The sequence below is a fragment of the Emiliania huxleyi genome (assembly GCF_000372725.1).
Source record: "Emiliania huxleyi CCMP1516 unplaced genomic scaffold EMIHUscaffold_11, whole genome shotgun sequence".
Classification (NCBI taxonomy): domain Eukaryota; phylum Haptophyta; order Isochrysidales; family Noelaerhabdaceae; genus Emiliania; species Emiliania huxleyi.
Genome location: NW_005201792.1, coordinates 1,131,522 through 1,155,813, shown reverse-complemented (window position 1 = coordinate 1,155,813; position 24,292 = coordinate 1,131,522). Strand labels below are relative to the sequence as shown.

Sequence of the window (24,292 nt, the reverse complement as noted above, 5' to 3'; positions counted from 1 at the left end):
CCGGGCGAGGGCGCGCACCGCCGTGCCGAGCCGTGAGGAGGCAGATGGCGGCGTCGAGGGCCATGCGCGTCGCGCAGAGGAAGAGGAGGCACTGCAGCCGGAGCTGGTGCGAGTGCATCCTCCGCATCGGCAGCAGCCGCCACGCCAGCTTGCCGTCCATCACCTCCTTGGTCCGCGAGGCGTTGACCATGATGACGCCTGTAGGGCCACCGGTTGCTAAGACGCAGGGGCCAGCCCCCCGTAGGTAAGGCGCCACTCTCGCTGGGGTGGAAGCGCGCGGGGGCCCTCGGCGGCGGAAAGGACGGGTGGCTGTGTGGCGGTGCGCGCCGGTGAAGCCGAGCAGCAGCGTCGCCTATGAGGACGCCTTCCGGGAAGCTTCAGGGAGAGGGGTGCCTCGGGGAGGAGAGGAGGCGGAGGAGCAGCGGCCGCCGCGACGGCGCTCACCACCGCATAGGCAACCATCTGCGACGAGGCCACCGTGCGGCGCGGGAGGGCTTGAGGAGCACAGTCGGCGCGAGGCGGGGGACGGGCGAGAAGGTGGATCGAGGAGGGGCCGCGGGAGGGAGGGGGGAGGGGGGAGGAAGCGCGAACCGAATCATGCTGCTGTCTTGCGAGGAACCACGATCACAGGCACAATGTACATCTCCGCCTCGTCACTTGCTTTGGCATAGGTCGCTTGCACCAGCGGCGCCTATCGAGGGGCCAGCCATGCCTCGTGCGAGTGCGGGGAAGACGGCGAGAAGGCTGCTGCGAGAGCGCGCCGGCGCCGGGCCGGCCGGGGCTGGACATGTAGCTAGTCCTATGCACCGCCGGTGTTGGCATTTGTCGTGCCGCGGGCAGTAGGTCATCCACTGATGCCGACCAATCTGCGTCCTCTTGGAGTACGGCGGGGCAAAGCGCATGCGCTCGCGGCAGAACTTGCGCGAGCGCGACTTCTTGGACCACTTTGGCCTGCGGGAAAGCGGAGGCGGACCGGTTGCGATTGGGCGAGGGCGAGGGGAGGCGCACACACAGCAAGGCCAGGGGAGGGACCGTCGGGCGAGGCCACACATGGTTACGGTGACGACGCGGCCCGCGGCGCTCCGTCTCTGGGCACCACGGCTCGGATGAGGGCCGCCGCGGTGCGCCAGCAGCCCGCAGCGCTTCCCCCCCCTCTGGGACTTACAACAAGTCCCGGCTCGTCCCGGCGCTACCGGTAAAGGCCGCTGGGACTTACAACCGTGCGGCTGCCAAGACCTGCGTCCTATGAACCCACATACTAGAATAAAAGGACGCCCTCTACTGTGAGATGGGTAAAAAGGAACAGGAACGGTCCCCGCCCTTGCGATCTTTGTGCAGGGTTCTTTGTGGGTGTGGTCGGCGACTAGCCGGGGTCGTCCTCCCGATGGGGGACTAGCACTAGCCGTCTTCCAGTTGGTCCCTCGCGTCGAGGGGTCCCCCTGCTTGCTCCTAATCTCTTCGTACAACGTACATCCTCCTGCTGATCTCCGCAAAGTCCTGGCTCAGGGTTTATTCTCTTTTTTTCGCACGATATTCTCTGCACTCTGTGCTCTTATGCACACCTACACACAGATACCACGCTACATCGTGTGTATGTGCGCCGGATGCGGCTCTTGTGCTTTAGTTAGTCGAGAGCTCCCCAGGCCCGGTCCTTCCTCCTCCTCCACCCGCCCGATCATGCACAAGTTCCGAGGGCTGTACTTGGCGTCAAACGAGCGCAGGCTCACGCGCAGCGGCGTCGCGCCGAGCCTCGATACCCGCCACCGCTCCTCCGCGGCGCGCGCCCGCAGCGCGTTGACCGAGTGCGAGGCGAGGCGCGCCGCGTCGGCGTTGCCCTGCAGCTCCGCCAGCTGCAGCAGCGGCCGCAGCTGGTCGCCGCTCTGGCCGAGCCACTCCTCCCTCCGGAGACGCGGCGCGGCGGCGTGGGGCGCGGGCAGCAGCATGTGCGGGTGCGAGAGGAAACAGCAAGTGCAAATGCAAAACGCGGCGGCGTGGCGGACGGCGAGCGCGATGATGAGGTCGGACAGCCCGCCACAAGCGTGCAGGCCGACGACCATGTCCACGCGACCAACCGCGAGCCCTCTTCCCTCCCCGCCCGCCTCGCCGCCCGCCTCGCCGCCCGCCTCCTCGCCGAGGAGCGAGGCGTCGGCGGCGACGCAGCGCAAGTTTTGAGGCGCCCCGCGGCGGGCGGAGGCGACGGCGGCGGCGTCGATGTCGACGAGCGTGACGCGGAGCGCCTGAGTAGACAACGCGTCGAGCTCATGCCTTGCTCAGCCCGGGCGGCGTCGATGTCGAGCGGGGAGCAGACTTCCGGCCCGAGCGAGGCGGCGAGGTGGCGGGCGAGCGCGCCCTTGCCCCCCGCCACCTCGAGCACGTGCAGCGGCCGCCGACCCCACTCCGGGTGCGCCGCGAGCGACTCGGCGACGAGCGACGCCACGAACTCGACCTGCGGCCGCTTCTTCGCCGCCCAGGCGGACCCCTTCCTCCCGCGGCGCAGCGGCGCCAGCGCGGGCGAGGCGGCGGCGCGAGGCGGCGGCCCCACCTGTGGCGAGGCGCCGCCGCGCTGGAGCGGGTAGCGGCGCCTCAGCGGCGCGAGCGCCTCGAGCGCCGCAACCTCTCGAGGGAAGAGCGCGGACCGGCCGAGCGACGGGGAGGGCCGCAATCGCTGCAGCCGCGCGCTCACCTCGGCAGCGCGCCACCGCAGCCCGTCGGCGCCGTCCGCCTGCACCTCCGCCTGCAGCGCCGCGCGGAGGCCCTCGCCCTGCGACGGCTCGAGGAGCGCGGCCGCGCCCTCGCCCTCGTCGAGCGAGCCGTCGAGGACGGCGGAGAGGGCTGCTCGCACGGCTCGAGGCGCGCCGGCGCAGCGGACGAGGCGCGCGTCGAGCACGAGGAGGAGCGGCGGGGACCCCGCGGCGGGCGGCGGGCGGAGCAGGCCCCGTACGTGCAGCCTCGCCCCGGGCGCCGCGAGGGAACGACACACGTCGAGGCGCGCCGTGGCGTTGCCTCGCCCGCCGCCGCGAAAGAGCGAGCGGTGCAGGACCGCCCTCAGCAACAGCGGCGTGGGCGGCGGCGACGCTGCGTCGGGTGCGGTCGCGGCGCCCCCCCCGCACTCCGCTCGTGGCTCGAGGTCCTCCATGTCGACCAGAGCTGCCCCGCCCAGGCGACGCCGGCCCCGCACCTCGGCCTCGACGAACACTGAGACGCTGTCGCCAGACCCCGCCCCGCCGGCGGAGGAGGCGGCGGCGGCGGCGGCGGCGGCGGCAGAAAGGGCGGGTGCGCTGGGGGCGGGCACGCCTGCAGCATGCGCAAGCGTCGCGGCTGCCGCGCTGACGGCGCGCTCGATCGAGGCTGCTTCGGATGCGTCGTCACCGCTTGCCGACGGTGGCACGCCGCACGCCGCAGCGACCGCGGCGGCCGGAGCTGTGCTGCGGATGCCAAGCACGAGGGAGGCGATGTCGTCTGGATGCGGCACAGCTCCGGACGCTGCGAGGCGCACCAGCCGCTCGAGGCTCCGGCTGGCATCGCCATCACGCGCGGGCGACAGCGCGCGCGTGCACGCCTCGACGCTGATCCGGCCTTCGCAGAGCGCTGTGAGGGTGGCTCGGCAGCCGTGCTCGGATGGTGCTGCGGTGAGCAGCTTGGCCTCCTCGGTGACAAGGAGCGCCGAGCCGCGCGGAGAGAGCTTAGGCCGGCCGAGCAGCGCGACTCTTGCGCCCGGCGCAATGACCTCGGGCCGTGGCACTGCGCCAGGCCCGTTTGTCGATCGCAGGATGGCTTGCAGACGGCCGCCGGAGCTGGAGCCGAGCGACTCGATGTCGACGAAGGCGAGATTGCGGCCGAGCACACGGCGCGAGGTGACGTGGCCAGCCACGGCGAGCCTGGCCGGGGCGACGCTGTCGGTAGCGGCGGCGAGTGCGCGCTCAAGCAGAGCTGGTTGTGCCGGCAAGGCGTCGGGCCACTGCAGCGCCGCGGCTCTCGCAGCGGCGATCACGAGAATTAGACGGCTGCGCAGATGCCTCATCGGGCGCAGACGCCTCGTCGGGCGCACCGAGGCTGGCGATCGGGCGCACAGGCTAGCCTACGCGCCGCGGTCTCCGTTTTCTGGGCGGGCAGGACGAGAGAGCGCGAGCCCTGGGAATAATAGGGAACAACCCGGCGAACCTCACGGGGTCCCCCCTAGCTTGGGATGTCCGTTGTATTTCTTTATTTATGGGTCCCCCCTTGCCCGGGGACCCGAGACTGCGTCAGCTGTTCCCACAGCAGGCTGGAAGTACCTCGCCAGGGGAGAACCAGGTTCGTTGTGAAGAGCTGTGGGGCGCGCCAGCCAAGAACCTCACTATGCGGATCGGCAAAGGCGCGACGCGTCGATCGATTGACGATCTATGCTTTTGACCCATCAGTCTCCCAACATGTGTGACATTAGTCAAAGAACTCACTTCAGAGCATGGGCGCATCCCACTTACCTGCTCCCTGTTTCCCGTCGACTGCGCCGCTGCTGTTGACCGGCGTTGTCAGCTTGACATCGCCTACGCTGCTGCTCGAGCCGACGGAGTCGAGGATGCCCACGTCTGGCCTTGCGTCCGGCAGCGATGGATAGCAGCCTCTTCTGTCGAACCTCGCCCCTACGAGACTGTCTACGAGTACATCGATGATTGGGTCATCTTCCACATCGATGGCTCCTACACTCTCATTCCTCGTCACGGCGGCGGCGCCGACGGTGTCCACGAGGGCGGACGGCGCGACCGCGGGCGGGGGAGCGTCCACAACGGTCGTTTCGACCAGTCCGCCAGTGCCCCCGACATGTCCATCGCCGACCTCCCACTCGTCTCCATACCGGTTGATGACAGTTCGGATAGTGGGGCCTTCTCGGCCGGCTGGAGCCCTCAGACGTTTCACCTAGAGCAAGCAGGGCGGAACGCCCCTTGGTCCACCCGCCGCCCGGGTGGGGCTTGCACGGACTGAACAACAGTAAGGAAGGCCTGGCAGTGACCCACGACGATCTCTAGTGTCCAGTGCGGGTAATAGCCGAAAATGACCCGGAAAAATCCAGGTATTTTCGGGGTTTACCCGGTTTTTTTGCCATTTTCTGCTTGCGCTGGCCGCTGAACAACAGATCAGCAACAGTAACAACAGTAACAAACAGTAACAGCATGGGCTGGGGTGAACACTTGAACAAAGTTAAGGATTTCAGCCAACAATAGCGCAACTGTTAGGCCCCAAATTAACGTTAGGCAACCCTAATGTGTGCTATGACTTTGGACCTTTGCGAGAGGTGGCGAGCGGAGCAAGCGCGGTGTAGGCGCGCCCACGCGGCGCAGCGGCTCTCCCGCGACCATAGCCCCTCCCGCAGCCGCAGCCGTAGTCGCAGCCCCAACTCTTGCTGCTCTTCTAGTGTCGGGTAAACCGTAGTGACCAGGGGGTGAGGGGACGGATTGAAGATCCCTCACACCAAGATCGTGCAGGGCGGGGACACATGTCCCTAAATCCCATCTCGTCTCAGAGTTTGACCGTTTTTATTTATTTATTTATTTGTGTGCTTCTTAGGCCCCCCCGGCCCCCCCGGCCCCCTAGGCCTAGCCCCCGGCCCTGGATGTGGCATGTGCGGTTGATGACTGCACTCCAAGTGCTCCAAGTGCTCCTCAAAAATATCACAAACCCACATCATATCACAAACACCTCTCCTGGGTCCTCCCGCCGATGGCCGCCGCCTGCGCCGGGGAGAGAAGCCGCACGTAACCGCGGTACGAGAGGGAGACGATCAAGCGGTACTGCGCGCGAGCGCTGACTGCGGGCAGATGGACGCGCGTCACAAACTCGTCCTCCAGGTGGAAGAGCGCGAACGGCGCGCCGCCCCCATCGGCACCTGCAGCTGCGCCGGCGTGCACCTCGATGCGCATCAGCGTCTTCACCATCGAGGTCGAGCTTCCCCTCTTGAAGACCTTGTCGAAGCAGGCCCACTCGGTCGTGACGCAAGCCGAGGAGGGCGTGTGGCCCGTGTCGTCCAGCTCCGGGTCCAAGTCGAGCTGCTCCGTCGTGCGCTCGTCGTAATGACTGTCGACCGAGTCCTCCTCCTCCTCCTCGTGCTGCCGAGCGGGGTGCAGAGGCAGCCTCTCGTACCCCTTTTCGCCGGGCTCGAACCCAACAACCCGCATGCTCACAGCGTCAGACGCGGGAAGCTTCCCTCTCGCATCGGCACGCAAGACGAGCAAGAGGAGGAATGTCAGCGGCCGCGCGGGCTGCGGCGGAGGCTCTCTTTTCGTGCAGGCATGCGCGGCCCAGAAGCGGAAACCGCCGCCCCCCTCCAAGTAAACAGACCGGCGGCTGGGCGACACGTCGGCGATGAACGGAAAAGAGAGCAACTTCTCCCTGTTCGAGCCGTGCACGCCACCCACTGGCTCGGCCCATCGCGAGACGAGAGCGGCTCGCCGCCACCCAAGTTGTATCGCTGTCGCTGCAGCAGTGCGCCGGTCGAAGGCGACAATGCTGCGAAGTGATCGCGAGGTCGACGGGCGATGCTGGGCAATAATCTGCCACAGCTCGCTCGGGAGCGCGCTCACCCCCTCCGTGTGGCTCGACATCCGGGCAGAGCTCACCGTGTTACGATGCAGCCCTTCAGCACCCTGTCCGCGTTTTTTTATTCTTTTGGAGGCCCAGCAGGACGGGCGCTTCGGGCTTCGGTGGCTGCGGCCTCGGCGGGCACGCACAAACGGCGGATGCGAGCATTTCGGCCGCTGTCCTCTCGGTCTACCCGTCAGCGTCCCTACGTGACACCGTCGCACTGCGGGGCAGCATGCGCGCATGCATGCCGCTCTCCCCAGGGGAAGAAACAGTGCCGATGCTGCAGCACTTTGCGCAGCACTACAATGACATCAGCCAACGGCGTGGCGATGTCGCGCGCATCTAGCGTGCACAAGACAAGGAGTTTGGCCTCGGCCACACGTACGAGCTTGGCCGCTTCTGTCCGTCCATGCTTGCCGTCGGCGCAGCGCATCCCGCCTATTGGCACCTCTTCACGCAGCAGAGCACCTCTCCAGTCCCGAAACAGGGCACACTCGCTGCTGTCGGGGCCCACGAAGCGTGGATCGCGTGCCCTGGCGGCGTGCGAGGAGATCGACGAAAACACGCCGCAGTCGGAGGCGATCAAGTTCAGGGAGGCGACTCGCTTCATCTCGATCTCCCAGTTCGGCGCCGCTGGATGGCTCGACATGCGCCCTGATGGACTCCACCACACGAAGATGGTGTCGGCGATGTTCCTGACGGCGATACAGCGCAGGCACGGGCTCTACTTGTCGGTGATTGCGCCCACTCTCGTCGTACGAGCAGGCCGCCGCGGGCAAGCACGTCACGGTGGGAGAGCGCAAGGGCGACTCCCTCGCCAACTCCAACAAGGGCGACCGCACCTCCAAGCACAACGGGGTGCTAAGGGCCGCCCAGAATGCCATCCGGGCACGCTCGGTTGGCAGCAGCATCCTCGGGGACAAGGAAAAGCCCGAGGTGACGCGGCACCTCAACGACACGTCCGTGACCGCTGACAACACATCTGCGAGCTCGGCGGCGACTTCGCCACGATGCGGGACGTGCATTACGAGGTCAAGTGCTGGAACTCTCTCATCAAGTCGACGACGGCGGGGAGGGGCTCGTGGGACAATGGTGGCAATGTGGCGTCGGTGGGCCACCTCTACGGGTTTGGAAACACGCTAGACAAGGCGTTGACCGGGGGTCGTGGGGTGCAAGGAGCGTGGCCGTCAGGTGGACGGACCGCTCGACCACTCGACTGGAAAGGGAGGGGTCAAAGACCACGCGTATGGACCCGGTGGGTCAAGAAGAATGGAGGCTGGAAGTGGATGGGGGCGCAGTACTACGACGCGAAGTGGGTCAAGAAAGCCATAACGCGGCTGGTGCTCGTGGAAACTTTGGGTGGCATTGCGCCGCCCACCAACCAGTTCCTCCACGTGTTCGCCAAGGAAGCGGTGGGCACCAACACGGACCGGACGGTGTATGGGGCGGCGTCGGCGAGCGCCTCCTCCTTTGTCGTCCACCACACGCAGCAGATCTCCATGGATGGCGGCGGTGGCGTCAACGACGTCAAGAACAAGCAAGCGGCAGATCCCCCTGGCCCCAGTGGGTGGGGGGCGCCCACGCCGCCTAGCTCTGCGGACGGGCCCCTCCACCCTTCACGTACGGATCATGTAGTCCCCACAATCGCTGTCGTGGGATCGCTTGTCATGTGTGTGAGGGCGTGCGCGTGTTCTTTCGTGCGCGCCAGTCCCGTGCCCAGTGTCGTGCGAGAGAGTTTCGTTGTAAAATTCTTTCGTGTCCCCCGGGGAGTCAAACGATTGCACACTCTAAGCAAGCTGCCCTTTTTATGTCCCAGCGCTGCCTTCTGACTGTCGTTGCTGTCTCTCCCTTCTTGACTGTCTGTGCTTGCTTGTGCGTGCGTCTTGGGTGGCTCAAAGAAAGAAAGAAAGAAAACAGACAACCCAAGGGAGGGATGGGAGGACGGCACGCCGCCACCACACACTTGGGTGGCTCCTGGCTCGCCAGGTAAACATTCTCGTGATAGGAGTGCAGCTTTCAGCACCCTTCTCTGGGGCGCCTCGCAGCACATCATCGACGCGGAGCTCGTAGCTGTGCGACGTGCGGGAGGAGCGCAGCTCACCGCACACCACCGCGCGCTCGAGCAGTTCTGCAAAGCAACTCAAATTTGCCCATGTCGGACGTATCCGCTCCGCCTAGCATGGAGTGCGCGGGCAGCGCCTCGGCACCCTCGCCAAGCACGCACGGCCGGAAGGAGGGCGGCCGCGCAGTGGCCAGCTCCAGAGGCAAAGTGACCGACGCAGGTGTGCGCATCGGCGGCAGCTTCTCGCCCGCTCCCGATCCAGCGTGGGTGAAGAGCCGCAACGACGTGCTCGAGGCGGTCGTGGCGAGGCAAGCTGCACTCCTGGAGTCGGTCGCCAAACCGCCCATCACCGTGACGCTGCCCGACGGCTCGACCCGCCCCGCGACCGCCTTCGTCACCTCTCCGCTCGACATCGCCACCGCCATCTCCAAGGGCCTGGCGCAGGCGTGCTGCGTCGCGAGCGTCTCGTACGCAAAGGGCGAGCGGCTGCCGTCGCCGCTGGAGGCTGGAATGGTCGCGATGGCAAACGGTCCCGACGAGGAGGAGGGCGAGGTTTCCGAAGACTGGGAGCTGTGGGACCTGAACCGCCCGCTCGAGGGCTCGTGCGAGCTTAAGCTGCACAAGTTTGGCGACGCGGAGGGGCAAATCACGTTCTGGCGCCGGCTCCTCCTCCTCCCTCCTTCTCCCTCCCTCCCTCCCTCCCTCCCCCAGGCCGGCGCGTATGGTGGGAGGGGCGGAGGCTGAGCCCGTCTGCGCCGCGTCCGCAGGCACTCGTCGGCGCACATCCTCGGCGAGGCGCTCGAGTCGCTCTTCGGCGCCCGCCTGACTCACCGCCCTCCACTCTGCTCCTCCTCCTGTCTTTCAACCTGTCTCTATCCCATCAGGCGCCCACCTGACGCACGGCCCTCCGACGGACGGCGGCTTCTTCTACGACTCGTTCATGGGGGAGGCGGCGGTGGACAAGGAGAAGGTGGGCCAGCTCGAGTCGAGGGCCAAGCTGATCGTCGACCAGAAGCAGCCCTTCGAGCGCGTGGTGGTCAGCAAGGAGGAGTGCCTCCGCATCTTCGAGGCGAAGCCCCTCGAGCCTCTTGCCCAGCTCAAGTCCTCCAACCGCTCACACATGCTCGACTCGTCAGGCGAACCCCTTCAAGAAGGCCCTCATCTCGTCCAAGCTGCCGGACGGCTCGTCGACGACCGTCTACCGCTGCGGCCCCTTCATCGACCTCTGCAAGGGGCCGCACCTCCCCAGCACGGGCTGCGTCAAGGCCTTCAAGCTGACCAAAAACTCGACCGCCCACTGGCTCGGCCAGGCGGGCAACGACGAGCTGCAGCGCGTGTACGGCATTTCCTTCCCAGACAAGAAGGAGCTGAGGGCATGGGAGCGACTTCAGGCGAGCTTCCCGCGCCCGCACGCAGCCTCCCACGCCTCGCCACGCCAGGAGGGCACGCACTACCCCTCCGACCCACCCCTCCAAAGCGCTCACCAGCCGCTGTGGCGCGCGCGCAGGAGGAGGCAGCGAAGCGCGACCACCGCCGGCTCGGCTTGCAGCAGGAGCCCTTCTGCTGCCGCCCCTGCCCAGGCCGCGTGCGTGACACGTCCATGACACGTCCCGCCATCTCGCGCAGGAGCTCTTCTTCTTCGACGAGGTCTCGCCCGGCTCGAGCTTCTTCTTGCCGCACGGCACGCGCATCTACAACAAGCTGATGAACATGATCAAGGCCGAGTACTTCGAGCGCGACTACGACGAGGTCATCACCCCAAACATCTTCAACCTCAAGCTGTGGGAGACGTCGGGCCACGCCGCCAAGTACAAGGAGAACATGTTCCTGCTCGACGTCGAGGGGCAGGAGTTTGGCCTCAAGCCGATGAACTGCCCCGCCCACTGCATGCTCTTCAAGCACCGCAAGCGCTCCTACCGCGAGCTGCCCCTCCGCATGGCCGACTTCGGCGTGCTGCACCGCAACGAGCTCTCGGGCGAGCCTCCCCCGCCGAGACCGGCTCTCGCCCAAGGACGCGTCCCAGTGACATGTCCACGCCGCGCCCCGCAGGCGCGCTCACCGGCCTCACGCGCGTGCGCCGCTTCCAGCAGGACGACGGGCACATCTTCTGCATGGTCTCGCAGATCAAGCAGGAGGTCGCCAACGTGCTCGACATGATCGCGACCGTCTACAAGTACCTCGGCATGACCTTCTCCCTCAAGCTGTCGACCAAGCCCAAGAACGCGCTCGGCGACCCCGAGACGTGGGTCAAGGCCGAACAGTTCATGGAGGAGGCCCTCAACGAGTTCTCCGCAAAGACGGGGCAGAGCTGGACTCTCAACCCGGGCGACGGCGCCTTCTACGGGCCGAAGATCGACGTCCAGGTGTACGACGCCCTCAAGCGGCCGCACCAGTGCGCGACCGCCCAGCTCGACTTTGTCCTGCCCATGCGCTTCGACCTCAAGTACACGACCGGCACTTCGGCCGCCACCACCGAGGGCGACGCCGCCGCCGTCGCCACCGAGGAGCGGCCCGTGCTGGTGCCACGCCCCAGCCCCGGACCGCCGAGCCGCGCGACCTGCGCACAGCACGCCGCGCCACTGCACCACACGCCGCTGCACCAGCCGCCACTGCACCAAACGCCGCTGCACCAGCCGCCACTCGCGCCGCTCCTCCAGGTGCACCGGGCAGTGCTCGGCTCGGTCGAGCGGATGATGGCCATTCTGATCGAGCACTACGCCGGCAAGTGGCCCTTCTTCCTCTCGCCGCGGCAGGCGATGGTGATGGCCGTCTCGCCCGCCTTCGAGGAGTACGCGAGGGCCGTGCAGAAACGAGTGCGGAAGGCGGGCTACTTCGTCGACCTGGACGACAGCCACCGCACGCTCAACAAGATGGTGCGCGAGGCGCAGCTCGCGCAGTACAACTACATCCTCGTCGTCGGCAAGGAGGAGGAGGCGAACGGCACGGTCAACGTGCGCACGCGGGACAACCAGGTGCCTCTTAGTAGATGTGCATTCGCACTTACTCGTCTTTGATGAGTGCTATCCTCCCCGCCAGGTGCACGGCGTCAAGCGCATCGACGACCTCATCGCCGAGTTCGCGGAGCTCGAGAGGAACCACACCCTCGACAACCAGCCCGCCGACGTCTAGACGCGAGCCGCGGAGCGTGGCTGCGTGGCGGGCCTTAGCTAGCCGCACCAGCGGTCCGCAAACCTCTGCTCTCACGAGCGGCTGAGTGATGCGTTCCGTTTCTCATATTCTGTGGGCGCGGGCTGTGGCGGTTGAATGGCACTGTGTCCCTAAGAAAGAAAGAAAACAGCCCGCACCCGCTTCCCGGCGGACCCAACGCCACACGGGCAAGGGATAGTTGAAGTTGCAAATACGGTAGGGGGTGCGGTGCGTACCAAAATCCACGAGTGTGGGATTTCGCGCAATCGCTTGACTCTGAAAAGCTCGCCGATCCCTGCGGTGAGCGCTGTGGTCGCCGCAGACTGGCTCCGACTTGACGGGCGCATGGAGACGTGATGCCTCCATGCGCCCGTCGCGTCGAAATCGACATGCGAGTCGATCTTTGGCCCGCCAGAGGGATCAGCGGCGTTTTGGGCGACAAACAGCGCTGCGACCGCGAAGTGGCGGTGGACATGCTCACATGTTGCCGACGCGGCGCCGGAGTGGCCGGCGCTGCTCGCCGCGACCACGACGGCTACTCTGATGCTCCGGGCCGACCCGTCCTACCCGACGGTGGCACTCTTCCACGTCTCGCTCACGCTGAGAAAAATTCTGAAACGGCGTGCAGCAGAGTCGCCGACGAGTTGGTCCGCGTGCCTCCTCGTGTCCCGTACCGTTCTCACACATCCATAAACTCACTTTGGCCTCACTGAAGCGATGCCTGAATCCTTAATCCTCGGATTTTAGATTAGGACGCACCGCACCCTCTAAATACGGGTGAATTTTAATGTTTTTTGTCCACGTGTTGCTCCCAGCGCCCTCGCCCGCGCTCCCTGAGGCCATGGCTGGTGCTACTAGTATGGGGGGCTACCTGGCTGCCGGTCCGCGAGAGCGACCCAACTCGTCGACGTCGTCCGATGATGGTGCCTCAAAGTCAGCCTCCGGAGGCTGTCGTCGCGTCGAGCCGGCGGTGGCCGTGACATGTGGTTCCACCACCCCTCGTAGGCTTTGCCTCTGACCGCCACTGTTCCCAGGCTGCCTAATGGGATGGAAAGGAAGGCTGGGCGAGCGTATAGAAGCGTGCTCGACCTCGTCGTGGCAGCCTGCATGGCAGCGCTGGCAGGCGCGATGTGAGCGTCGTGCCACCTGACCCGAGACGGGTCGCAGGCGTCGTACCGAGCGCGTCGAGACCGTGTCCTGATGTGCTCTGCACGGGCGAGTCACGTCGGCGTCAAAGGAGCGACGTGTGACCTGTCAGATCTTGATCTCCGATCTCAGCGGCGTCGAGTCGCCTTCGGTGGCGACAGCTAGGATGCATCTCCTCCGTCGTTTTTCGCGCGATGGCCCTGAGAAGCTGGCGCCGCACGCAGGCGGACCTTGTGTATGCGGCGAACGCTTTAAGTGGGCGCTCTACGTCACTTTTTTTCTCGAGCTGGCCGTCACAGCATTTTTCGCAGTTTCATTTAGGCGGGTTTTGCACCGCAGACTTTTTGCAACAGTCTTTATCTAGATAGAGAGCCAGGTGGATCGTTTAACATTTATGATTCTAAGGAGAGCAGTGTGGTGCTAGTCGGCCCGTCGCGGCGTCTGCCTCAGTCTATCTCTCTTCGCAGTGGTCTCCCTCCTTCGGAGCGGCGCGCGCGGATTTTTCTTTTTGCTGATCTGCACGCCCTGGTTGAGTTGCTGGCAGCGGTGGAGTGCGAGAGCACAAGCGACCGAGTGCCCGCGTCCATTGCACATGTGCGCCGTCGCTGCCCTCCTCTTCGCAGCGCCAGGTCTGCACCTGGCGCCGAGGCCCTCGCTTCGCAAGCACGGTGCACCCATGATGCAGCTCGACGGCCAGCTCGATGGCCGTAGCCTGTTCGATAGCTCGCCAGACCCGTCGGTTGTTATCGGAGGCGGCCCTTCCCATGGTCGCCGCTCCAGACAGCCCGCCGGCGAACCACCCAGCACTGCAGGTGAGGGCGGCGCGATTCGCCGCGCCGGCGGGGCAGCTCCACCCGCTCACCGCCTCGCCAGTGGGGCAGCTCCACCCGCTCACCGCCTCGCCGGTGGGGCAGCGCCACCCGCTCACCGCCGCACCGCCAGCGCAGCTCGCGCTGCGCTGAGCGATGAGGAAGTGGTGCGGTTGAAGCAGGACGGCGACGCGGCGGAGGCCGCGCTGCGGCGGCTCATCGAGGAGCGGCCGCGTGAGGAGGAGGTGTTCAAGGAACAGGTCAAGGCGGCGACGGGCGAGCAGCTGGACGCTCTGCTGGCCAGCCACCTGCAGCAGAGCCAGGCCAGGCAGGCGGAATACGACGCCGCGCTGGCGGTGCGCGACGGCAAGGTGCGGAAGGCCGCGCTGGCCGAGCAGCTGCTGATGGCCGAGCGGGACTCACTCGCTAAGCGAGCGCGGGCTGCGGCGACGGAGGAGCGGCTTCGCGACGAGCTGCACGAATGCGAGGTGGCGGCGCGCGCAGAGGCGGACTGCCGTGCTCGCTTCCTCGCGGCTTGAGCTTCCGACTGTCGACTGTGAACACTTGCAGTCGACATTGTGGTGATGCGCGCTGTTTTAGCTAAAAGCAAAAAGGCGTTTTTGATATCTCTCGGTCAGTGGGCGCCCGCCCGCCGCCTCTGAGGGGGTTGGGCCCCCTAGTCTGAAAACAAAAATAAACTCGAAAGCACAGCCAAAATCAGCCTGTGTGCGAGAGTAGAGGCACTGTGCTGCGCGCCGCTGACCTCATGTGGGGATGTGTGCCGACACCAATACTGATCTAAAACCTGGAAATCCTTGTTCAAAGCCGACCCTAAGCGCCATCCTTCCTGCTCCCACCTGATGCTGCTTCCCCGCGCCGCCTCCTTGGCCCCCTTGGGCGTATTTTCTACTCCCAGTGGGGGGCCTGGGCCCCCGGGCCCCCTCTTGTTTTCTGTTTTCTGTTTTTCAAAACGCCCGCCCGCCCGCCACCCCGAGGCGGCTCGGCCCCCCCACCCAGCCCCACTGACTGACCGAGCCAGAGATTAAAAACGCTCGGCCTTGTCCAAATTTTGTCGATTGTCCCCCTGCATTTTCGTGACGTTTTGACACACTCTCCATTGCATCTACAATAAATCGGCAAAATCGGGTGCGGCCACCTTGACTCTTAAACTTCATAACAGTTGCGTGTCTCGAGTGCAAATGGTTGGAGCACGGCGCGCAACTTCATGACCCACGAAGTTCTTTGGCCGACGTCGCCACGCTGAGGCAAGGCAACGGCAGCAGCGCCTCCTCGCGATCGTCAGCGCACAGTCTCAAGTCCTTGCTGGAGGCAGGGGCGGCAGGCAAAAACCTCGGGCGTCAACAGGTGCAGCTCAAACTACGTTCCTGCTCCCATTCGCCATCGATCTGGTACGAGGAGCACGGCTACTGGGTGCCCGAGTGCTCCACCAGACGCTCGGTTGGGTCAGTCGGCCCCCAGTGGGAGGAATCTCGGCAGCCCCTTGTCCTCAGCCTGAACCAAACCCCTGCCAACGAGCAGGTCGTGCGGCGGTGTAGCGGCCGGGCAGAGTAGCCAAGCCAAGTAGTCAAGCCAGTAGCGCGCGGCTCCACCCCCTGCCGGCATGCCACGCTTCGCTCGAAGCTTGGATGGTAGCGGGACCACACCTCCGTCTCTGCGCCGACCGCGCACCGAGAGCGCTGAGGCGAGCATCGCGTTGCTGCAGGCCTACCTCCGGATTGAGAACATCCTCGCGGGGCACGGAGTGCACGTGCGCCCGCTTCTTCGCTGCCAACGGGCAGGCGCTGTACGGCGCGGAGTATGATTCGGAGTACGACACCGCTACAAACCGGACGGTGCTCGTGTGGCGGCGGCAGGCACCTGTCGGTCAAGCCACAGAAGTGCTGCGCCCCGGCGACCCGGGATACCTGACTGCTGGCGAGAGGGGCTACCTCGCCTCGATGCGGAGGTTACTGCGCATGATCCGGCGGTCACCGCGGCTCGAGCGGGTGCTGGCGATGGACGATGATGTCCGCTTCCACTGTCAACTCAGCAGCAAGCTCGCCGCTCTCCTCGAGGAGCCGCGATGCGACGGCTCAGGAGTGTTGCTGCTGGGGGTCCGCGCCACCCCTGCCGTGCCCCACGCCACCATCTCCCGCACCCCCACCGCGCGACCCCTGCCGCGCCGCACGCCTGCCATCACCTCTCCTGCACCCACTGTCGCGCACTGCTCGTCCCGTCTACAGGCCGCGATCTTTAGCCAGGGCTCGCTACGCCCGCGGGGACGAAGGGGCTCTTGCCGCGCCCTCGAGCTCGACTCCGGTGGGCGGGCGGCGGCGCAGTCGGGGGGCACAGCCACCCCTCCCCCTCTGGAACAACCCAACCCAACAACCAAACCCAACCCAACGAACCAACCCAACCCAGCCACAACCCAACCCAACAAAAGCACGATTCTGAAGTTGGGCCCTCCCACTGGAACCTCTCTCGATTCTGCGATGCCTCAGGCCGGCGCCTGGACCGGGGCTTGCCCGGGTAGGTAGGAGGGTGCGTAATGTGTTGGGAAGTACAGAGGGACCAAGACGGGCGGGGTCATTATGACCCCCCAAAGTCACTCGCTTTGCGCCTACCCCACTCTACGCCGGTAGCCCCCATTCACGCGCTCCGTACGTATGTCAATTAGTCCGTGGGTCCTTTGGTTTCGTGTCTTTTGGGATCATTCGTATTTTGTTCGAATCCTATGGAGCAAGACGACCTCGGAGACTGGCTCTCGCCGCTCTCGCGCGACAGCGAGGCACCGCCCTCTCTCTCCATCTCCGCTCGCCGCCCCGCCTGGCACTCCCCACGCCGGAGCGGGAGCGGGTGCGGGTCTTGTGCACGCTTGACCAGCGGACCTCCTTAAGAGGGAGATGAATTCCTACCACGAAAACCAATCCTCGCTACCCAACGCGCGGCCAAAGGATTTCCCCGTCTTACCTCGAGAACACGAAAAAGAAACGCGCGCTGGCAAACGTTGGCGCTGAAAGTCTTGGCATGCTCGAGAAGGCGGAGCGGGAGGCCAAGGAGGCGGCCACCGCGGTGTCCGTCGCGCGGAGCCGGTCCACCTCCCACGCCGCGCGGTACTCGCTTCCCGTTGGTAACAACGGTGGCGGCTACACGCGCCTGCTCGACGATCCCGAGGCTGGCGAGCAGCTCTCTGTGGCGGACCCGGCGGTCTCGTGCACGGGTGTGCCTCCGGCGGAGGCACGCGACGGCGACTCGGTGGCGCTCACGGCCGATCAGGTCTCCGACCCGCTCGGCCTCCTGGGCCGCGGCGAAGAGACAGAGTTCTCCATTGCGCCGGCGTCGCGGCAGCCGTACCTGAGCGGCAAGAGTGACATCCACTGGATACCGATGATCGACATCGTGGGAGGCACGAAGCGCGTGAACCTGCGCTTCCTGCTCGTCTCTCAGCGGCTGCATGCGCGCGTGGTGTGCCGGCTGCCGCTTGTGCTCGTCCTCTGGTTCCTGCTCATCCTGCTCGAGACGGCAGCCTTCTTTGTCTGGGCGCCACCGCCGCCGCCGCCGCCGCCGCCGCCGGGAGAGGAGCCTCGGCTCAGTGCGCGGCGTGCTATCTCGTAGGTTGCGCCAGGCCTGGTCGCGTGGGGCAACGCCCCCGTCGTCCTCGCCGCCGCCCTCACCTTTGGCGCGTCGAGTGGCTTCATGTTTGCGGCCGGCCTCGCCGACCCCGGAGGCGTTCCTGTCTCGGCGGCGCAGCGGGCGCAGCGGGCGCAGGTGGAGCGGGTGAGCACCGCGATTGAGGAGCGGTGCGCAGACCCCGCTGCAGCCCAGGGCTTCTCTCCTCTTCCTCTCCTCCGCCTCGTCGCCTCCTCCCGCCGCTCTCTCCTCGCGCGACACGTGCCCGCGCGACACATGCCCGCGGCCCTGCTCGACGCCAGCCCGCTCGACAGTAGGCTCGACGAGCTCGCCGTCAAGGCGGCGGTCCTCTCGCAGCAGGGTCGCCACTCGGAGGCGGTCCTCTTCCTGCGCGAGGGCAAGGCCTCTACCTCGAGATCATATCTCGCGATATCTCCCCACATCTTGCCCTGTCCCCCCATAGGCAAGGCCCTCTACCTCGAGCAGCAGCGCCGCTTCCCCGACGGCTTCTGCACCGCTTGCGTCCATCTGCGCCCGCCGCGCACGCACCACTGCCGGATCACCGACCGGTGCGTGGCGCGGTACGACCACTACTGCTGCTACATCGGCAACTCGGTCGGGCACAACAACTACCGGTGGTTCTTTGGCTTTGTGTGGGCGACGGCCCTCCACGCCGCCCTCGTCCTCACCGCCTCCGCGTCGCGCCTCCTCCTCCTCGCCGCCTCCCTCCTCGCCCACCACGACCCGCACCACGGCCCGGTCCGACCGCACGCGCACAGGCGCGCCGCCGCCACCTGTCTCCCCTGCCCTCTCCCTCCTTCTCACTTCTCGCCCTCGCGTCTCGCCAGCCATGAAGCCGCCGCCGCCTACTACGGGGACGCCTCGCCCCCGCCGCCGCCGCCCCTCCCTCGCCCCTCCGCTTTGGTCTGTGGGCGCGCGGCGCTCGAGGCGGCGCGTACCTGCCCGGTGGCGATGCTGCTCTGCCTCTATTGCGCCGCCGTCAGCGCGCTGCTGGTCGGTTTCGGCTCATTCCACGCGCACCTCGCCCCGCGCAGCCTGGCCGCCTCGCGCCAGGCTGGCTCGAGCCCTCCCCGGAGCTCGCACTAGGCGCTGCTCATCTCGCGCAACCTGACCACCTACGAGCACATCAAGCAGGTCTACAAGGGCGAGGACGGCGTCGTGCGCAACCCCTTCGACCGCGGCCTCCTCGGCAACTGGGCCGAGGCGAGCAGCAGACGCCGCCGTCCCGCCTCGGCACACACGCGCCCCCGCACCCTCTCTTCCTCTTCACTGCCGCACCTCCCCAACCACAGGCGCTCATGCCGGATGCGACGCTCCGGCGCGTCTACTCGACGCCTCTCGACGACAGGCAGTCACCGCACCCTCTCCCCGCTGCATGCTCCCCCTCAAACGCACGCCCTCCAACGCTGCCGCAAGCCGCAGTCGGCGCGCCTCCGCGGGGCATGCTGTAAGCAAGTAGTAGTAGCAGGCAGCAAGAGGGGGGAAAGGGATGGGGGGTTGTGCAGGTTGGGTGGGGTGGGCGGTGCCGGTGCGCCGGTGGGGTGCGTGCGTGTGCGCTAGGCACTTTTTCGAACTGCGCCCTGTGTTGTGGAGACAGTGGAGACGGCTGCACCATCTCTTTGATAGAGGATCGACTGCGCTTTTCGTGTATGAGTGCGTGCCGTATCGGTATCCGGGCATATAAATTATAAATGATTTGATATATTCGTTGTGCGTGTAAGTGTATATAAGAGAGAGGAGCGCAGGAGCCGGGACAGTGGAATGTGGTACATCACCGATCACCGCGAAACCGTAACACCCACCCCACCCTGACCCTCTCAGAGCCCCCAGGCACTCTGTCGACAGTATAAGAGTACAGTGACTGTACCTTCGTGTCGACCCCCCACAGGCAGCGGTTGGCTTGCTTTGCGCGCGCCAGCCCCGCGCCCCGCGATGGCCCTACCCCTACGCGCCAGCTGACTAATTAATTGAGCCGCAGGGAAGGCAAGCGGCAAGTGAACCAGGGCCACACTGATGAGAGGTCGGGCCCGCCTCTGATGGTGATGCATGCTGTGCATGTGCACACGTCTTCCTTGATCCTGAGGCTCAGGCCTCTGCGCACCCCTCCCCACGACTCGGCCGCTATTCCCAATGCGTTGCCCTAGGCCAGGCGGCCAGGAGATAAGCCGAAGGGCAAGGCCAAGGCCGGCCGAACGATGGCGAGGTCCCCTCGCTCCGGCTCTCACGCCGCGCCGAACCCGCCCGTCGAGTATCGATTGCCCCCTTTCCGGGGTAAAGAGGAAGACATCTCCTCCAACCCCTCGTCCTCAGGTGGCGCCTCTGGCGGAGCAGCGAGCGAGATGATGACGCATCCACTGGCGGTGAATCCCGCCAACTGCGCTCCGTCACCGGTGTCGCGGTCTCCCCCACTGAGGACGATCTGCGGGGGGGGAGTCGCGCCGCCGGCATGTATCTGTGCAACTGTGTTTTTGCCTTGTCCCGTTTGATGGAGCAAAGCCACGGGCCGCCCGCGCTTGAAGGCGGTCGCGCCAGGCGCGGGCGGCACTAGTTGCCGGCGATCCGCTTGGGCAGCGCTCGCGCTTGCCTCTGGTCCCAAGGGTACGATCGCCTCGGAGTGCCCCACTGCAAGAAGAGCTCGGGCACGGGGATTTGACGGGAGAGCAGTGCCTGGGCGCACGCCGTCCGGAAAGTATCCTCATCCACGTGCACTGTGCCGAACACGCCGAGGTTGGACAGAGAACCGAGGATGCGGCGCCACGCCGCGGCCAGGACGGCCAGCCGTAGGACGCTGAGTCTGTCAAAGTAGCTGGCCACAGCGGGATCGGGCTCACAGAACGGGAGAAGGCCACTGATGGCGGCCCACTGCGAAATCTGGACCCACGACGGTTGCATCCCTGAAGAGGGGGAAGATTGAGGAAGGCCGGACTGCTCGTCGAGGGCTGCCTCTCGACTTTACTCCCGCGTCACAACGAAGCACGAGAGCGTGCTCGACAGAGCGACAGCGCAGCGCACTGCCGTCCAGTCGGCGAAGGGACGGCTGCTGCGCAAAGTGATCAGTTCTAATGAATGTACCGGGGCCCGACGGATAGATGAATCCGGGGCACCCTCCGCTCGAATCCCTGGCTAGGGGTTCGAGGTGGCCCCCACCCTGGGGCCTCCCATCAAAGGGACTGCGGCAGAAGACGCCCAATCTTGCACAAGTGCAAGAAGCATACGTGCAGCAGGACTGTTTTCCAGAAGCCCCCCCCCCCCCAACACACACACACACACACACACACACACACACACACACACACACACACACACACACACACACACACACACACACACACACACACACACACACACACACACACACACACACACACACACACACACACACACACACACACACACACACACACACACACACCACCACCACCACCACCACCACCACCACCAAACACCACCACCACCACCGGGCGTCTTTGTCTCTGCGGCGGCGGCTTGTCGAGTGACCTTTGTTTGGAGCGCAAGGCTGCACGTAGAGCTGCTGCTCCATACAGGTCCTAACAGCAAGAGGCCACCTCCTCCAGCACGCAGGAAGGGCACCAGCCAGCCACGAGAGCACTTGGAGCACTTGGAGTGCAGTCGGCAGCCTCACATCCAGGGCCGGGGAGTGGAGGTCATCTTTTTCTTGCCACCGCCCCGATCTTACGAGGCACAACGATCCCTTCGCGCTGTCGTCTCTGTGGGACTCGCGAGTCCGCTCATGGCGCTCGGACGCCTGTCCACAGGCGGCCACTGGGTCACGCCCGAGTATTTGCTTGGGCGGCCCGCCGTCGCTGACGCGGATGGCGCTGCTGGCGAGTCCGCGCTTGGGCCGCCCGCTGCTGCTGGCGAGTCTGCGCAAGCGCCAACTGTTGGGTGTCCTTGCTGCATCGGCCCGCCCGACACCGCCTTCGAGGATGCGTATGAGGGCATCTGTGCGCTTGGCCTGGACGGCATCAACACAGAAACCGCCGCGAAGTTTGTCCGCCTCTGCGCCAATGACCGATCGACCATGCGGCTCTCCAAAAACAAAGCCAAACTCGCAGCAAAATTGAGGAAGCCTCCTCTTTCCATCGAGGAGCTTGTGCAAATGCAGCACGCAGTCTTCCGAGCATATCGGATGATCTGCACCACGTTATCCCCGTTATAGCAGGGAGTGAAGCGTGTGCTTGAACGATTACCCTCATGCATCGTGGGCCCGCGGCGCCTCGTCGTGACCGAGCCTCGGCGCGAGTCTGTCCTTGTGGCGCGTGTGTTGTGGGGCGCGCGCGGCGCCCGGTCAGCTCCCCCAGAATGCAGAAATAGAACGTTAATGGTTAAACGGTTAATAAACGCCCTCCTCAGACCTCTCACCTCTTCCTCTCGTCGCCCGCGGCCCAGTACCCAATCTGCTGATGACAGCGCGGATCACCAGCGCTCTTTTTTTTGGCTTGTTCTCTAAATCGTCTCGCAAAAAAGTTGGAGAAACGCACTGTTGGCGGTGTGTGTACTCTCGCCCATCTCTCGACTCTGCCAGAGAGCCGCCGGTAAAAACTAAAACCATTCGGCATGCGGGGGCCGCGCCACGGGGGTACGGTTCTCAAGCCGAGTCGGGCACGGCTGGCTTGATCTCAAGGCCGCTGCCCAGGATGGAGTCGTCCGTGCCCCCATACTGGGTGAACTTGCCCGTGCGCAGCGCCCGTTTGTGCTTAAGCCGGCGGCAGTAGAGGAGGAGGAGGATGGCGCAGAGGCCGAGTACAAATGCGCCTACCACCTCCACCGCCGCCGCTGCTCCCTCGACCGCAGGCGGTGGTGCCGGCGGGGGTGGCTGGACGCAAGCGCTCTCCGAGGGTTCGCCGACGGCACAGTGCTCCCAACGGACGCCCGCGTCCTTGTCGGCCACGTAGCACCACGGCCGCTCCTCCCGGTCGGGGTTGCGGCAAAAATTGTGCCCGCCGAGGCCCGAGTAGGGGTAGTGCTGGGCGGTGCGCGTGTGCGGCTGCGGCGACTGGTCCGACCACCGCTGGCACGGGTAGCCGCCCTCTGTGGTGGCCACCTTGCCGCGGTAGTCAGCCCCGTCGGGCCGCTCGTAGCACTCGTCGTGGTTGTGGAAGCAGTCGTTCGCGTCGAAGCCGCACGACTCGACGTTGCACGCGGCGTCGCACTCGCCGTCGCCGACCGACGACGGGAGACAGTCGTCACCGCACGGCGTCTCGCCCCTCTTGAGGCAGTCGTGCTTATCCCACTGGCACGAGGCGCGGAAGCACGCCTCGTCGCAGTAGTGGTCGCCGATCCACTCGGGCTTGCACGAGATGGGGCAGCCGTCGATGCAGTCCGGAGTGACGTCCTGGTCGCACTCGCAGTCGCCGCGGTCGGAGAAGCACGCCTCGACGTTGCACTGCTGGTTGCAGGTTCCGTCGCCAATGGAGGGCCATTCGCAGCCCGGCGCACACTGCAGGGACGGCGCGTCCTCCGCGGTGGGGTCCTCGACGCCGTAGACGACGAGGGAGAAAGTCGTGTACTCATCGTACGCGAGGATGGAGAGGTGAAGCGTGCAGGACGCCTCGACGCCCGCCGCGCCGCAGAAGAGGTAGTTGTACCGCCCGAGAGTCACCTCTTCGACACCGTAGTTATCGGAGAGGAAGGTGTAGTTCGCGCCGGTGGGGAAGGGGTTGTCGAACGAGACGTAGAGGTCCGGGTCGCCCTCGCCAGGCACGACGACCGCTTTGATGAGCTCGACCGAGCGAGGAATCTCCACCTGGCGGTTTGACAGCGTGGATCGGTATGGGCGGCCACGCACTGGGCCGGCGAGGCGGGGATCCACACCTCGTAAAAGACGTACGTGTGCTCGTCGAGCTGGCCGTGGATGAGCTTGTTGAGCGGCAGCGCCTTGACAATGTCGCGCTCAAACACGACCGAGGGGAATATGTCGTACGACGAGTAGTAGTCGAAGCCGTAGAAGGAGAGGTTGTACGGGTTGCGCTCCGTGTCCCCGCTCCCCGCCTCATCGAGGGGGCGAGCTGCCGACGGCGCCTCTCGGCTGTGGCTGGGGTTGTGGTGGCACGACGGCTGCAGTGGGGGAATTTCGCAGTACTCCCACCGAGTCTCCGGGGCGGTGGTGTAGCACCACGGCCGCGCCTCGTTGTCTGGGTTTCGGCAAGAGCTGTGCCCACCGAGCCCCGCGTGCGGGAAGTTGGTGTGGATCCTCGTGTGCCTCTGCGGCCACTGCGCGGACCACTTTTGGCACGGATAGCCGCTCTCGGTGTGGTTGAGGGCACCACGGTAGTCGGAGCCGTCCGGATGCGAGTAGCACTCGCCGTAGCCATGAAAGCAGTCGGTGCCGTCCCAGTCGCACGCCTCCACATTGCACATATCATCACACTCCCCATCGCCGAGATATGCCGGATCGCACTGAAACGCACAAAAGCCCTCGGCTACACTGAAGCCGTACGAGTCGTCGTCCCAATAGTCCGCATCGTCCCCCGTCGACACGTCCTCGCTACAGCGACTCAGCGTCAGGCCTACCGCCAGCCCCACCGCGCGGAGCATGGGCGTCATTTTTCCAAACACTGGGGTTGGGCAACCGGTAGGCGACTTTTACGCCCCTGCACGCCGTTTTGCTCAGACACGGTCGAAGGTAGTTTGGTTGGTAAAAAGTTAGCGGTTGCAGATTTCGGATCGCGTTACACGATCGGGCAAGACCCTGTTCACGCGTTTGTTTGTTTTGATTTGTGTATGGGCCTACCTACTCGCCGCCCTCCACCTCGCCACGCGGAGGGAGCTCAGAGTTTCCCCGTTCCCTGGAACCTCTTGGAGCAAAGAGGAACTCGCAAGAGACGAATGCGGTCGATCGGGCGGTAGATGAGGGATGGTGGTGGGTCGCTTTGAGAACTGATAGGTTGGCGCCTGT

At 65.5% G+C, this 24,292-nt stretch overlaps 5 protein-coding genes across 5 annotated transcripts; 4 read left to right on the top strand and 1 right to left on the bottom strand.

Annotated features, from left to right (window-relative positions):
* Positions 1-8,710: 8,710 nt before the first annotated feature.
* EMIHUDRAFT_200290 (threonine-tRNA ligase) lies at positions 8,711-11,749 on the top strand (the record flags this gene model as incomplete). The annotated part of the gene is made up of 8 exons (XM_005792069.1): positions 8,711-9,270; positions 9,388-9,476; positions 9,505-9,656; positions 9,757-9,954; positions 10,247-10,642; positions 10,711-11,063; positions 11,154-11,571; positions 11,657-11,749. 8 exons carry the CDS (start codon positions 8,711-8,713, stop codon positions 11,747-11,749), a joined length of 2,259 nt encoding a protein of 752 aa, XP_005792126.1.
* A 1,358-nt stretch (positions 11,750-13,107) lies between these two features.
* Positions 13,108-14,261, top strand: EMIHUDRAFT_200288 (hypothetical protein; the record flags this gene model as incomplete). Its single annotated transcript, XM_005792068.1, has 4 exons — positions 13,108-13,168; positions 13,543-13,652; positions 13,726-13,818; positions 13,884-14,261. The coding sequence occupies 4 exons, from the start codon at positions 13,108-13,110 to the stop codon at positions 14,259-14,261; spliced, it is 642 nt and encodes a 213-aa protein (XP_005792125.1).
* A 2,488-nt stretch (positions 14,262-16,749) lies between these two features.
* On the top strand, positions 16,750-18,824 carry EMIHUDRAFT_97861 (hypothetical protein; the record flags this gene model as incomplete). The annotated part of the gene is made up of 5 exons (XM_005792067.1): positions 16,750-17,314; positions 17,348-17,522; positions 17,670-18,111; positions 18,460-18,531; positions 18,666-18,824. 5 exons carry the CDS (start codon positions 16,750-16,752, stop codon positions 18,822-18,824), a joined length of 1,413 nt encoding a protein of 470 aa, XP_005792124.1.
* A 2,300-nt stretch (positions 18,825-21,124) lies between these two features.
* EMIHUDRAFT_200284 (hypothetical protein) lies at positions 21,125-21,553 on the top strand (the record flags this gene model as incomplete). Its single annotated transcript, XM_005792066.1, has 1 exon — positions 21,125-21,553. The coding sequence occupies one exon, from the start codon at positions 21,125-21,127 to the stop codon at positions 21,551-21,553; it is 429 nt and encodes a 142-aa protein (XP_005792123.1).
* Positions 21,554-21,982: 429 nt separating this feature from the next.
* Positions 21,983-23,940, bottom strand: EMIHUDRAFT_200283 (hypothetical protein; the record flags this gene model as incomplete). The annotated part of the gene is made up of 2 exons (XM_005792065.1): positions 21,983-23,140; positions 23,209-23,940. 2 exons carry the CDS (start codon positions 23,938-23,940, stop codon positions 21,983-21,985), a joined length of 1,890 nt encoding a protein of 629 aa, XP_005792122.1.
* Between the last annotated feature and the right edge of the window lie 352 nt (positions 23,941-24,292).